Genomic DNA, 15,799 nt, shown 5'->3' with positions numbered 1-15,799 from the left:
TCTATGATTCTATGATTCAATGTGAGGATCGACTGGAAGTAAGAACTCATGGTAATTCCCGGAGATAGAACACGAGCCAGACCTGCAGAAAATGTAGAGCCTGTTTACTGTGGAATGTAGCGGGAGACACCCCTCCCCTATAAACTAATCAAACAGAAATATTTCAGCTTTCTAATGGGAGAATATTCTTTCCTTGTTGTATCAAATCTCGGGGATGGATCTTAAAGCAACAGTTAGCACAGTTTCAAACTTTAACTCACCCTGAGACATTATACAGATGATACAATGTCAATAGTTAAGAAGCACCGGGAATCCCGAGCGATCCACTCTCACAGCTTTATCATTTAACCCTCTGTGAAATGTACAATTCTCATAAAATCCTGGATTTATGTAACAGCAGAAATGATTTGAATTTCCGGAAACGTAGCAGGGTCAGTGAGATTCAGGAGGGTAATTCTGATGATCAGGAAATGAGACCAGAATGTGGGACATGTTTAAACGTTACTTGCTTGTTCACAGGACGTGGGCATCACCTCCTCTAGGGGCCATTAGCAGTGGGAAATAAATGCTGGTCGAGCCAGCGACACCCATATCCCATGGACAATTAAACAAAATATACATTTTGAGAGGTATAAAAGAGTTAATTGTTCATCATTTTTCAATGCTGACTATTGCCTTTTCCATTCAACAGAAAGGGTTTGATATTATCTAATTTAATATTGTCACATTTATTAGTGCCAAAGCATACCGTACATAGGGAAGGAAAGGAAAGAGTCCAGAATGCAGTGTTACAGCCACAGCTGGGGTGCAGAGAAAGATCAACTTGGATGAGATATAATATCGTAACTTGAATCAGGTCACCACTCGTGCTAAGTTTCTGACACAAAAATAGATCCAGCTATTTTTTCTGCTGAACATTAATCTGAATTTAATGTGTTTCTCACTTTCTCCATTTAGTCTGTTTCGCAATAAAGTGGGAGATTCAGGAGTGAAACTACTGTCTGCGGCTCTAAGGAATCCAGAATGTAAAATACGGAAACTGGAGTAAGTATCAGACTGAGAGATTGTGTTAATAATCAGTGGATGGTCTGACACTGTAAATTATTATCAGTGTCAGTAATCGTGTCATTAATAAGCATTCCACATCATTCCTGTCAGTATTCGTGTTCAACACCACGGATTTACTCTGATTCCTGAAATCTTTCTCTCTCTGATCTCCAGTTTGGAGAGTAACAGCCTCAGATATTCTCACCTCTGCTCTCAGTACAAACCCGTCAGTGATGTGTCTGAACCTGAGTTACAATAAACTGCGAGATTCAGGAGTGAAAGGTTTAACTAATCATTTATAATTATTCTCAAATCCATTCATGAAAATAAAAAAGATGGACAAAACGATTAAATGTTCATAGAATTCCCAGATATGGCTGGTCACATGTTCAATTTAGTTTAATTTGTCATTCAGATTATAGATGTTTATGTCTGTCGGCTTCTCAGTTTAATTGAACATAGAAAACTGCAGTATATCGGTAAGGCAGATTACAAACTACATTGAATTCTGATTAGTTTTACCCCGAGGGATCCACTCTCAAATGTATGTTAAACGGAGCTTAAGGAGCATCTGAAAAGAGAATGCAGAGATGGAGGTGGGGAGGGTTATGAAGAGAATTCCAGAGCTCACAGCCCAGCAGTTCAAGGCACAGCTCAGCTGGCAATGGCAATAATCCAGTAAGAAGTTTACCAACACCAGGTTAAAGTCCAACAGGTTTATTTGGTAGCAAAAGCCACACAAGCTTTCGGAGCTCTAAGCCCCTTCTTCAGGTGAGTGGGAATTCTGTTCACAAACAGAGCAGATAAAGACACAGACTCAATTTACATGAATAATGGTTGGAATGCAAATACTTACAACTAATCAAGTCTTTAAGAGACGAAACAATGTGAGTGGAGAGAGCATCAAGACAGGCTAAAAAGATGTGTATTGTCTCCAGACAAGACAGCCAGTGAAAATCTGCAGGTCCACGCAACTGTGGGAGTTACAAATAGTGTGACATGAACCCAATATCCCGGTTGAGGCCGTCCTCGTGTGTGCGGAACTTGGCTATCAGTTTCTGCTCAGCGACTCTGCGCTGTCGTGTGTCGCAAAGGCCGCCTTGGAGAACGCTTACCCGAATATCAGAGGCCGAATAATGGCAATTCTTTAATGGCAATAATCACAGTGCAGAATAGTCTGAATGATGTTCCTATTAATAATGGACATTGTTTTTAAGAACACAAATAATGATACTAAATATACCATTGCTATCAGTATTCGTGTTATTAAAAACACTGTCCGCTATTAGTAGACACAAAATAAGCTTGGGAGCAAAGTTGGAGACCATGAAATAAAAGAGGCAAAGGCAGCATGGATATGAAGTTATCTGAGTGACAGGAAACAGGCAGGAGAGGTGAACTGTACCTTTTCATTTATAGGAAGCTGACAGTGGCTTTCCCCAGCAACCAGTACTGTGTTACTCCGACTAATTTTCTTTACATGGACTACCAAATGAGACTTGGGTTTATCTAAAGATGAGATGTGAAGCTCCAGCACACGGCCACCAGACCACAGAGCGGACGCAGCATATGATAGACCGAGCTCAATCACACCAAAACCAATGGATCAGATCAGAGATCTGCTGTCTTGCCATATCCAGTCATAAATAGTGTTAGACATGCCACAAAATGTTGGACATGCCGGTTACATTAGGCAACAAGGTGGCACAGTGGTCAGCACTGCTGCCTCACAGCGCCAGGGACCAGGGTTCAATTCCGACTTTGGGTGACTTTATGTGTAGAGTTTGCACGTTCTCCCAGTGTCTGTGTGGGTTTCCTCTGGGTACTCCAATTTTCTCCCACAGTCCAAAGCTGTGCAGGTTCGGTTGATTGGCTATGCTAAGTTGTCCCTTGGTAACTCAGGGTGTGTAGGTTACGGGGATTAGTGGGCCATATATGTGGAGTTACAGAGATAGGGCCTGGATATGATATTCTTTCAAAGAATTGGTGAAGACTCGATGGGCCAAAGGGCCTCCTTCTACACTGTGGGAATTCTATGATTCTATAAACATGCTACAAGAATTCCATCATTACTGATGAGGGAACCTAGAGCATCAGTGCCATCTTCAGCCAGAAGTGCTGAGTAGAATGATTAATCTCGGCCTCCTCCTGAGGTCCCCAACATTACAGATGACCATTTGATTCACTGCATGTGAGGTAAAGAAATGACTGAAGGCGCTGCATACTGCAAACTCTGTCAGCCTGGCTGTACCCCAGCAATGGTACTGAAGAATTGTGCTCCATAACTAGCCATTCCCCTAGCCAAGCTGTTCCAGTACAGCTACAACACTGGATCCACCGGACAATGTGGAAAAAAACAGGGCAAATCCAATCTGATGAATTGCTGCTCCATCAGTCTGCTTTTGAACGTCAGAAAAGTGTCATCCTTCCAGTGCCTCATGAACATCACTGCAGGAGTTCCTGAGGGTGATGTCCAAATCCCAACCACCTTCAATTGCTTTATCAATGTCCTGCCTTCCATTATAATGTCAGTAGTGAGGATGCTCACTAATGATTGCACAATGCTCAGTACTGTTCACAATTCCTCAGAGACTGAAGCAGTCCATGCCCATAAACAGCAAGACCTGAACAAAACAGAAAATGCTGGAAAGGCTCAGCATGTCTGACAGCTTCTGTGGAGAGAGAACAGCTAACCCTTCGAATCTGGATGACTCTTCGACAGAGCTAGCGTCTTAAGCTCTGAAGAACGTTCAGGCTTAACCTGATAAATGGCAAGTAATGTTTCACTGCACAAATGCCAGGCAAGGACCATCTCCAACAGACGGGAATCTAACCATATTCCCTTTACATTGAATGGCAGCACCATCGCTGAATCCTCGACCATCAACATCCTGAGTGGTGGGGGCGCACTGGGACCATTGAACAGACACTGAACTGTAAACACTATGGCTCCAAGGGTAGATCACAGTCTGGGAATTCGGAGATGAGGAACTCGCCTCCTGTCTCCCAAATTTTTCCCACCATCTCCAAGGCACAAGTCAGCAGTGTGATGGAATCCGCTCATCTTGCTGGATTGTCTGCAGCTTCAAAAACACTGAAGAAGCTCATCCATGGAAAAGGAGCCCACTGGATCAGCTGACCATTCACCAAACTAAACATTGACTGTCTCTACCACTGACGCACAGTGGCAGCATTTTACCACATACAAGGTGGAATGTAGCAGCTCACCAAGGTTCCTGAGCCAGCATCATCCAAACAGGCACTATCCATCACCGAGATGGCCAAGGATATCAGAAGGATGGGACACCAACCAGCTTCAGACTTCTTTCCAAACCACACACCATTCTGACTTGGAATATATTGCTTTTCCATCACTGATGCGGGATCATAATCCCGGATGTCCCTTCCTAGCGGTTTTGTACCAGATGCTCTGCAGAATTTAAGAAGATGGCTCACCACCTCCTTCTTAAGGGCAATTGGGGATGGGCTGCAAGTGTTGGCATTGCCAGTGATACCATCATCCCTTGAAAGAATTAATAAAGACAAGCGCTACCCACTGTAGAGGTGGGTAATTGTGCCTGTGTGTAACCCAAACACAGTCACGGAAGAGAGAAAAAACAGCTGCGACAGGACAAATAGTGTGACCATTGCACAGGCCAGAGGAATTCTAAAGATAGATCTGGTGGAACTATTTAATATACTCAGCGAGGGTCTCAAATGTCCTGGTGTTGTGCTGTGTTCCATACAACCTGGATCTAGAGTGGAGAAGCTTTGAACTTCATGATGAGGAACCCCCATGGACCACAGGCCAGGGACATGGGATATGTGTCAGGGAGGATGGAGATTCAGTAATGCAGACATGTTTTCCAAGAACCTTAACTCACACAGCCATTCAGTGTAATAAATCTTCACCATCTCCAGCACTGTTGCTGTTTCTGTGAATGTTTTATATTTTCCCTGGAGCCGTCACGACATGAAACAAAGGTATTGGAATTGTATTGACCTGATTCAGTGCTGTATTCCCCATCTCACATTCCCAGTGAACTGTTAAGCACCCAGTAATATGGTGAAGGAGTTTTTTAGTGGTGCTCCATCTCTGAATTTACTGAAAATACAGACATAACCAAGTGACCAGTAACAACAAAGTATAACCCTGTGAAACCCAAGGAAGCAACCCCACCATGACAACCACCACCGTCCCCGCACTTTCCGCTGAGCTGCAGGCAGCATCTTACCTCTCTCGACTGAGAATTTCGATGACCGTGGCCTTTGTCCTCGGATTTCCTGAGTCCTGGAAGGATCCGGCCAACTGCGGGTCCTCTGCACAGATGCTGGAGTTGTCTCTGTCATCATAGCTTCGTGAGGTGCTTGTGTCACAGTCGGAGCAGAAGGGGACCCACTGCCCACACCAGGGGCATCCTGAGAGGAGCTCCCGAATGCTGCAGGCAGCCGCTCCTCTATCCATTCAGGGCAAACTGGACCCTCCCTGCTCAGCGAGGGAGGTCCTGACAGTTACTCCAGGCACATTTTCCCACCCCTCCCGCAGCCCGTGTTCCACAGAGCTCATGGAGATGGTGAGAACATGCAGGTTCACCTGTATTTCCTGTGGGTGATAGGCTGGATGTGACTCTCCATGAAGGTCACCAATCTCTCTGTGGAGGATGCTATTTGTGCTCAGACCTGAAACATGGTAACACTGCTGGCCTGGATTGACTCCTCCATCCTTTGTGTATGGATACACACAGCCTTTGGAAACTCCACCGGATGTTAAAGTATCCTACGCTGCAGCTCCAGTATCTGCTGCATTGTTAAAGACTCCAGTCACATTTCATCTTCCTGAAGCTGACAATGACCTGTCCTCTCGAGAGTGTGAGTGAACTCAGCTATTGCTGCCTCCATCAGCTGCTCGGGTTTGTGTGTGTTCCTGTGCTACCAGAATGTAACCCCTTTGCTACTCGTGTGAGACAGTATCTGCTCTGGTGGAGATTATGGGGAATAATGTGACAGAGCACCCTCTGTGAACCCCTCCGCTTCTTCCGAGGTGGACACTTGTCTCCCTCTCGCAGCAGCTGTTGATTTGTGAGAGAGTGAAGAATGTTAGAGGGTAATGCACATTCCAACATGTCCTGGAGACTGTTCCTAATCCAGAGCTCCATGTGACCAATGGAAGACACACAAGCACCAGGTTTTGGACTAGGCAGCAGAGCCTCTCCTGTGCCCATCCATTCACTCACTCACTCTCTCTGGATCCACAACCCATCTCACCATCAGCGATTGCCCGCCCAGCCTCCAGGTCTCCCAGCTCCAGCACTGCATCTTCCATTGGCACAAGGATGACACAATCCAGACACTGTCACTCTTGGCTCCTTCTCTGACGCTGTGTGCCCTCTTCTACAAGCACATAAATTTCCATTGATACTCACCCATTAAAGACACACACAAGCCTATGATGCTGCCAGACTGACCATCATGGGACCACCAGGATGGTCACTCAGTGTCGGCAGTGCAGCAGTCTTTACTCAGAGAGTGGTTGGGGTGTGGAATGGACTGCCTGCTGTCATAGTGGAGTCAGACACTTTAGGAACTTTCAAGTGGTTATTGGATAGGCAGATGGAGCACACTAGAATGATAGGGAGTGGGATAGCTTGATCTTGGTTTTGGACCAAGCTCGGCACAACATCGTGGGCCAAAGTGTCTGTACTGTGCTGTACTGTTCTATGTCCTATGTTCCATGTAACCCTTCACAGAGAGGCTGACATGTTCCTGAAGATTGATGCTGCTGTCTGGACATTGCCAGTGTCTGGGTGGAGATGGTCTTTCCAAAATTTCTCTTTCATCCTTATTCACATATCAGCCTGTAGGCTTAACGCTCACCTTGTCAGAACATATCAGATTATTCATCTTTTGCCTCATTGCAGCCACTGCTCAGACCCTTGGCAGTGTCTATCCAGACTTGCTTGGGTTGATGTGACAGGTATCCTTCTCCAGTCCTGAGGGAACAAAACCTTCCTCCAAACCGAAATAGCCTTGAGAATTTCCAGGGAAGTGTCAGCGAATTGGGTTGAATCTGCCTTCTGCCATTTCAGCCCTTTGTTCATTAACCAGGGCTCCCTCACTGCTCCCTTCAGAGCCTTTAAAAGTGCTGCTGGCTGCCTTTGAATCTGGTGCCAGCATTGCCAAAATGGGGCCTTCCCCTGCAGCCAGTGGTTAAGCTCTGGAATGCACAGGGATTTGGGGGAAGGTGGAGGAATGCCACTTAGTGAATTGCTCATTCGGAGAGTCAGTGCAGACACAATGGGCCGAATGGCCGCCTTCTGCTCTGTAACAATACTGTGATTCTGCCTGTGCTGCCTGAGTGGACGGATTCCCCTCTCCTGTCAGATATTTATGTGCCGGTTCTGGCTCTGTGTGGAGTTGGTTAGTTCAGTTGTCTCGGTGTCTCGAGTGTGATGTAGAATGACGCTAATGTTGAGGGTTTTGTCCTCATGCCGGCTGTGGGGTTCATGGAGTCCCACCTCCTCCCATTGCCTCACGTTTACTAAGTTGTGTCCCTGAAGCTACATGTAGCTAATTGTCTCTCTCTATTGGAGAGAAATATTAATATTTTATTGGGGACTATGGCTAATAACATTGTCCACACGGCAACATCACCAACTTCCAGTTGAAATATCTGTACATTTACAACCAATCTCTTCACAGAATTCTTACGGAGCACAATGAGGCCATTTGGCCCATCGTGTCTGCACCAGCTCACCAAATTAGCATTAGGAATTTGTGTCATTCTCCAGCCTTTTTCTCGTATCCATTCTCGTAGCTCATTGCCGATCTTCAAAAAATCATCTAATTCCCTTTTGACTGCTTAGATTCAGCCGACCTCCACCACACTTCAGTTGAACATTTCCAAAGGGAATTGGATTATGATCTGAATAGGAAGATTGTGCAGGGTTACGGGGAGAATTTGGGGGAATGACACTTAGTAAATTGCTCATTCAGAGAGTCAGTGCAGAGAGCATGGGCCGAATGGTCTCCTTCTGCTCTGTAACAATTCTGTGATTCTACCTGAGAGAGATACCAATGGCCCTTTGTGGACACTGGCTAAATTACCTCACCCTGTCGACACTGCAACATCACCAGCTTCCAGTTAAAATCTCCATACATTTCCAACCATTATCTTCACAGAATTATTGCGGAGCACCACGAGGCGAAATGTGTCGGCACCGGCTCACCAAACTAGGATTAGGAATTTGTCTCATTCTACTGCCTTCTCCTCGTATCTTTGCACATTGTTTCATTCGATTGTTCATCGACTGCCCTCTGTGATGCCTCGAATCAGCCTGCCCCCACCACACTTCCAGACTGTACATTCCAGACCCGAACCACTGGCATCGTGAAAAAGGTTTCTCTCTCATCATCAACCCCACCACACACTCCATTCCTGAGCCACTGACCATCCCATGTCCCTCCTTGTGACTCAGGGTAAGGACATGGGAATCCTGTGCTCTTCCCTTTCACCATCATCCTTTTTGTCATTTAATCACTCCGGCACTTCCATTTTGTTCTTGTCACCCGCCCATCCCCAGCTCCCTGTCACTTCAAACAATTTAATTCACTGCTACTCCCAAGTTTTAATTTTAGCTAATTGAACTGAAACTAAATCTGTTTCTCTCTTCACAGATGCTGCCTGTCCTGCTGCGATTTTCCACATATTTTATTCATATTTCAGATTTACAGCATCAATAGAATTTTGCCTTCTGTATGAACTGAAGTTGTGTTTCTTGAATGTCCCGCGCTGTACATTATTATTGTTAATGATCTTATTCTTAAAAACACTGTGGATTTACCCTGATTTCTGTTATTTTTCTCTCTCTGATCTCCAGTCTCTATGGTAACGCTCTCACCGATTCTTGTGCCGAGGACCTGGCCTCTGCTCTCAGTCCAAACCGCTCACTGATAGATCTGAATCTGGGTTACAATAAACTGGGAGATTCAGGAGTGAAACTGCTGTCTGTGGCTCTGAGGAATCCGGACTGTAAAATACAGAAACTGGAGTAAGTAGCAGACTGTGTGAGATTGTGTTTATAACAACTGAATATTCAACAATATAATTTCACCACTGGTATTTGTATATAAAATCACTGCCCATTACTATTGGCGTCAGTTATGAATAAGGAAAACTGATTTCCCTCTGACTCAAAGAACAACAAAGAACAGTACAGCACAGGAAACAGGCCCTTCGGCCCTCCAAGCCTGTGCCGCTCCTTGGTCCAACTAGACCAATCGTTTGTATCCCTCCATTCCCAGGCTGCTCATGTGACTATCCAGGTAAGTCTTAAACGATGTCAGCGTGCCTGCCTCCACCACCCTACTTGGCAGCGCATTCCAGGCCCCCACCACCCTCTGTGTAAAAAACATCCCTCTGATGTCTGAGTTATACTTCGCCCCTCTCAGCTTGAGCCCGTGACCCCTCGTGATCGTCACCTCCGACCTGGGAAAAAGCTTCCCACTGTTCACCCTATCTATACCCTTCATAATCTTGTATACCTCTATTAGATCTCCCCTCATTCTCCGTCTTTCCAAGGAGAACAACCCCAGTCTACCCAATCTTTCCTCATAGCTAAGACCCTCCATACCAGGCAACATCCTGGTAAACCCTCTCTGCACTCTCTCCAATGCCTCCACGTCCTTCTGGTAGTGCGGCGACCAGAACTGGACGCAGTACTCCAAATGTGGCCTAACCAGCGCTCTATACAGCTGCATCATCAGACTCCAGCTTTTATACTCTATACCCCGTCCTATAAAGGCAAGCATACCATATGCCTTCTTCACCACCTTCTCCACCTGTGTTGCCACCTTCAAGGATTTGTGGACTTGCACACCTAGGTCCCTCTGTGTTTCTATACTCCTGATGACTGCCATTTATTGTATAACTCCTCCCTACATTATTTCTTCCAAAATGCATCACTTCGCATTTATCCGGATTAAACTCCATCTGCCACCTCTCCGCCCAATTTTCCAGCCTATCTATATCCTGCTGTATTGCCCGACAATGCTCTTCGCTATCCGCAATTCCAGCCATCTTCGTGTCATCCGCAAACTTGCTGATTACACCAGTTACACCTTCTTCCAAATTATTTATATATATCACAAATAGCAGAGGTCCCAGTACAGAGCCCTGCGGAACACCACTGCTCACAGACCTCCAGCCAGAATAAGACCCTTCGACCACTACCCTCTGTCTCCTATGACTCCTGTTGCTTCTCTCTCTGATCTCTGAGCAATGGAATGTCAGTCCCACAAATCCTTATGTTGAGGGAGTGGGGGAATAACGTTATGGTTCACCCTCTGCGGTTCTCTCCTCCTCCTCAGATGTGCACAGCTCTCCCCGGACACAGCATCCATTGATTTGTGAAAGGGGGGAGAGTGAGTGGATGACAGTAAATGGAGGACAGGACATGGTGGTGGAGTCTCGCTGTTAGTAACAGATGTCAGTACAGCAGCGAGAGGTGAACTTAGTTCCAATGATCAAGAAGCAGAATCAGTTTGGGGAGGGATAAGAATTAACAAAGTTAAAAGATCACTTGTGGGAATCATTTCTAGGCCCCTAACAGTATTCAGAATCTCCGACACAGGAATATTAATGGGGTCTTGTAAAAACATTCTGCAATAATCACGGGTGATTTTAACATTCATGTACAAAGAAGAACAAAGAGCCATGCAGCACAGTAACAGGCCCTTCGACCCACCAAGCCTGCGGCGACTCCTCATTCTTATTCAGACCCAGTACTTATTGCTCATACGCAGCTTCTATTCCTCTGTTCATCTCCCGTTCATGTTTCTATCAAGATAAACCTTGAACATTGGGAACGTGCCTGCTTCCGTCAACTTCACTGGCTGCGCATTCGAGGCACCCACCACTCTCTATGTGAAAACTTTCCCCGCACGTCTCCTCTAAACTTTCCCCCTCTTGCCTTCAAACTGTCCCATCTTGTAGTTGACCTTTCCACCCTGGGGAAAAGACTCCAACTATCAACCATATATCTGCCTCTATCAGGTCGCCCCTCAGCCTCCGTCTTTCCAGTGAAAACAATCCGAGTTTATTCAACTTCTCTTCATACCTTAGACCATATCTTCAGACCAGGCAACATCCTTGTAAACCTTTTTTGCACCTTCTCCAAAGCAGCCACATCCTTCTGGTTGTCTGGCGATCAGCACTGCATGCAATATTCCATGTTGGGCCTAACTAAAGTTTAATACAGCTGTAACATAACTTGCCAACTTTGATACTCGATGCCCTGGCCAATGAAGCAAGCATGCTGCATGCCTTGTTGACCAAGTTATCCACCTGTGTTACCACTTTCAGGGATCAGTGGACAAGTACGCACAGATCCATCTGTATGTCAATGCTCCTGTTAGTTTTTTCAGACAGGGAAGGCTGGGGGACGACCATGTGGAGTTGTATCAAATTATAGAAATAACCCTTTCCCCTTTGTTTTAGGAGACAATAACCAGGGGCATAGATTTAAGGCATTGGGGAGGAGTTTCAGAGGAGAATTGAAGATGGCACAGTAGTTAGCATTGCTGCCTCACAACGTCAGGGACCTTTGTTTAATTCGGGCCTCGGGTGACTGCCTGTGTGGAGCTTGCATGTTCCCCCCATGTGTGCGTGTTTCCATCAGGTACTCTGGTTTCCTCCCACAGTCCAAAGATGTGTAGGTTAGGTGGATCGACCATGCTAAATTATCATTTCATGTCCTAAGATGTGTAGTTTCAGTGGATTTGCCATGATAAATGTCCAGTGATAAGCAGTTGTGTGGGCCTGGCTTTTTCAGACAGTCAGTGCAGAGTCGATGGGGCGATTGGGAGCCTTCTGCACAGTGGGGATTCTATGGTTCTGTGGAAAAGTTTTTTCACCCAGAGGGTGGTGGGAATCTGGATCTCACTGTCTGAAAGGGTGGTGGAGTCAGGAACACTCGCAACATTTAAGAAGCATTCAGACAAGCACTTGAAATGCCGCAGCAGACAAGGCCATGGAGCAAGTGCTGGAAATGGGTTAGAATAGATTGGTGCTTGATGGCTGACACAGACACGATGGGCCGAAGGGCCTCTTTCTGTGCTGAAAAACTCTATAAAGGCCCAGGGGTTGGAAGTTATGAACCAGAACCTGAATTTTCACTGATTCCTGTGATTTCTCTCTCTCTGATCCCAATGCAGTGGAATGTCAATCATATTGATTTTTGTGCCCTGGGTGGAGGGGAACAATGTGACAGTGACTCTGAGGACCCGTTCACATGCTTACAGGGGGACACACGTCACCCAGTCACACAACCCTTGATTTGTGAGGAAGAGTACAGAGTGAATGGAGGCAATTGTTAAGACGCAGACCAGAAACTCCAAGGTGTTTTGTGAGGTTAGCCTGGACCCTTGGTTTTACATTTGATTTTGGCATTGATGAGCATGAGGTGTTTCACTCCAGGTATGAATCGAGTGACCCACTAGGATGCTTTTATCAAACACAGTTTATTTAAGAATGCAGTTGGAACATAACAACAAGAATTAGCATAACCTTCACCAATTGCAAGACTTAAACATGACACAGTATAACTCTTAACAGCTAGCTATCTCTGTTATTCCAATATAAAGCAATATCCACAGACATACACCCTTCTCCAACATTAGTTAGCACAAAAACAAGTAAGCTCACGTGTTGCCGCGTTCCAGCTTTTTACCACTTCCGGAGAGCAAACAGACAATTGTTTTCAGAGAAGGATGTCGCCTCCGAACAGCCCAACCGCAGAGAGGTAACCCCAGTCTCTGACAGCTTCCACCACAGCAACACTTAAACAGAAAAAACTCCAACTTCAGAGAGGGAAACAGCACTGCTGTTTGTCTTAACTTCAAGCAGCTTCTGAAAGCAGAATTAAAACTAGAATGTTCTGTGAAAAATAGCTGTCCCTCAGTCACATGACATAACCTGTCAATCACCCGCAATCAAGCTCTACTCTGCCATCCCAGGAGAAACACTGAAACAACAGAACACTGCATTAGTTCAGATTAAAATCAACATGATGTCAATTATACTGCTTCAGTAACAATAAAGGAAACCGGCTACAGATAGCACGGTGCCGACAACATAACCTGCAGAGAAACATGATTAAAATAGAATCTAGAAGCAGGAGTTGGCCATTCGGCCCTTCGAGCCTGCTCCACCATTCATTTTGTTCATGGCTGATCATCAAATTCAATATCCTTCAATATTCAGTATATTTCTTGAAGACATAGTTTGTGACAAAATGTACATTCCAACACGTCCTTCAGCCGGTTCCATGTGACCGGTGATGGGCACACAAACTCTGTGTGTTGCAGGCACCAGAGAGTCTCCTGTGTCCATCCATTCGACCGCACACTCTCAGCTCCACAACCAGTATCACAATCAGCGATTTCCCACACTATCTGCTGTTCTCCCAGCTCCAGCGCTGCTAATTCTACGTGTAAGGATTACAAGATCTGGACGCTGTCATCATTTTTACTTCATTCCCTGACGTTTCGTGCTCTCTTCTACAGGCACATAAAGTTCCATTGTTACTCTCCCATCAAAGACACAAGCCTATGCTGGTGAGAACCTGACTGACCATCATGTCTACGCAGGGAAAGCCTCTTGCCTGTGACCATCCCATTCTCACAGTGCTAGGGTTATCTGACTAACTAGAACCCTGCAGAGAGAGGCTGACATGTCTCTGACAGTCGATGCTGCTTTCTGGGCATTGCCTGTGTCTGTGTGGGGATGGCCTTTCTACCATTTCACTTTCATTCTCATTCGACCCCATATGCCTCAGATTATATGTTATAAAATGCTTCACCACCTTGTCAGAACTTGGCAAATTATTCATCCTTTTGCCTCATGCAAGCATATAACCCACGCCTACTCAGGTCTCCAGTAATCTCCATCCCGATATACTTGGATTGATGTGGCAGATACTGTCCAGTCCTGAGAGAACAGAAATTTGCTCCAAACTCACGTAGCCTTGGGGAAGAGGACCAAGTGTTGCCAAGTGCATCATTGAATTGAGTTTAATCTTTCTCCTCCCATTCCAGCCCTGTGTTCAGTAACCAGATCTTCCTCACTGGTCTCTCCAGAGCTGCTGCCTATCAAGTTGCTGCCCGTGCCAGCATTGCCTGAACCGGGACTTCCCGCAGCGAGTGGTTAAGGGCTGGAGTTCACTGTCTGGGAGTGTGGTGGAGACACGTTCAGTTGAACATTTCCAAAGGGAATTGGATTATGATCTGAAAAGGAAGATTGTGCAGGGTTACGGGGAGAATTTGGGGGAATGACACTTAGTAAATTGCTCATTCAGAGAGTCAGTGCAGAGAGCATGGGCCGAATGGTCTCCTTCTGCTCTGTAACAATTCTGTGATTCTACCTGAGAGAGATACCAATGGCCCTGTGTGGACACTGGCTAAATTACCTAACCCTGTTGACACTGCAACATCACCAGCTTCCAGTTAAAATCTCCATACATTTCCAACCATTATCTTCACAGAATTATTGCGGAGCACCACGAGGCGAAATGTGTCTGCACCGGCTCACCAAACTAGGATTAGGAATTTGTCTCATTCTCCTGCCTTCTCCTCGTATCTTTGCACATTGTTTCATTCGATTGTTCATCGACTGCCCTCTGTGATGCCTCGAATCAGCCTGCCCCCACCACACTTCCAGACTGTACATTCCAGACCCGAACCACTGGCATCGTGAAAAAGGTTTCTCTCTCATCATCTTCAACCCCACCACACACTCCATTCCTGAGCCACTGACCATCCCATGTCCCTCCCTGTGACTCAGGGTAAGGACATGGGAATCCTGTGCTCTTCCCTTTCACCATCATCCTTTTTGTCATTTAATCACTCCGGCACTTCCATTTTGTTCTTGTCACCCGCCCATCCCCAGCTCCCTGTCACTTCAAACAATTTAATTCACTGCTACTCCCAAGTTTTAATTTTAGCTAATTGAACTGAAACTAAATCTGTTTCTATCTTCACAGATATTGCCTGACCTGATGAGAGTTTCCAACATATTCATTCATATTTCAGATTTACAGCATCAATAGAATTTTGCCTTCTGTATCAACTGAAGTTGTGTTTCTTGAATGTCCCGCGCTGTACATTATTATTGTTAATGATCTTATTCTTAAAAACACTGTGGATTTACTCTGAATCCTGTTATTTTTCTCTCTCTGATCTCCAGTCTCTATGGTAACGATCTTACCGATTCTTGTGCCGTGGACCTGGCCTCTGCTCTCAGTACAAACCGCTCACTGATAGATCTGAATCTGGGTTCCAATAACCTGGGAGATTCAGGAGTGAAACTGCTGTCTGTGGCTCTGAGGAATCCGGACTGTAAAATACAGGAACTGCAGTAAGTAGCAGACTGTGTGAGATTGTGTTTATAATAACTGAATATTCAACAATATAATTTCACCACTGGTATTTGTATAAAAAACACTGCCCATTACTATTGGCGTCAGTTATGAATCAGGAAAACTGCTTTTCCTCTGACTCCTGTTGCTTCTCTCTCTGATCCCTGAGCAATGGGATGTCAGTCCCACAAATCCTTATGTTGAGGGAGTGGGGGAATAATGTTATGGTTCACCCTCTGAGGTCCTCTCCTCCTCCTCAGATGTGCACAGCTCTCCCCGGACACAACATCCATTGATTAATGAAAGGGGGGAGAGTGAGTGGATGACAGTAAATGGAGGAC

General features: G+C 45.6%; 1 protein-coding gene across 1 annotated transcript in view; it reads left to right on the top strand.

The window, feature by feature from the left end:
- The window catches only part of LOC144484922 (NACHT, LRR and PYD domains-containing protein 3-like), a 184,988-nt gene extending 170,764 nt beyond the window's left edge, over positions 1–14,224 (top strand). Inside the window, exons 13-14 of the mRNA XM_078203281.1 lie at positions 8,925–9,095; positions 14,140–14,224. Of these exons, the coding sequence (XP_078059407.1) occupies positions 8,925–9,095; positions 14,140–14,224 (256 nt within the window). The remainder of the gene's footprint in view (positions 1–8,924; positions 9,096–14,139) is intronic.
- The last annotated feature ends 1,575 nt before the right edge of the window (positions 14,225–15,799 follow it).

This window comes from Mustelus asterias, unplaced genomic scaffold (genome assembly GCF_964213995.1).
Source record: "Mustelus asterias unplaced genomic scaffold, sMusAst1.hap1.1 HAP1_SCAFFOLD_134, whole genome shotgun sequence".
NCBI lineage: Eukaryota > Metazoa > Chordata > Chondrichthyes > Carcharhiniformes > Triakidae > Mustelus > Mustelus asterias.
This window is presented reverse-complemented; position numbering and strand designations above follow the sequence as displayed.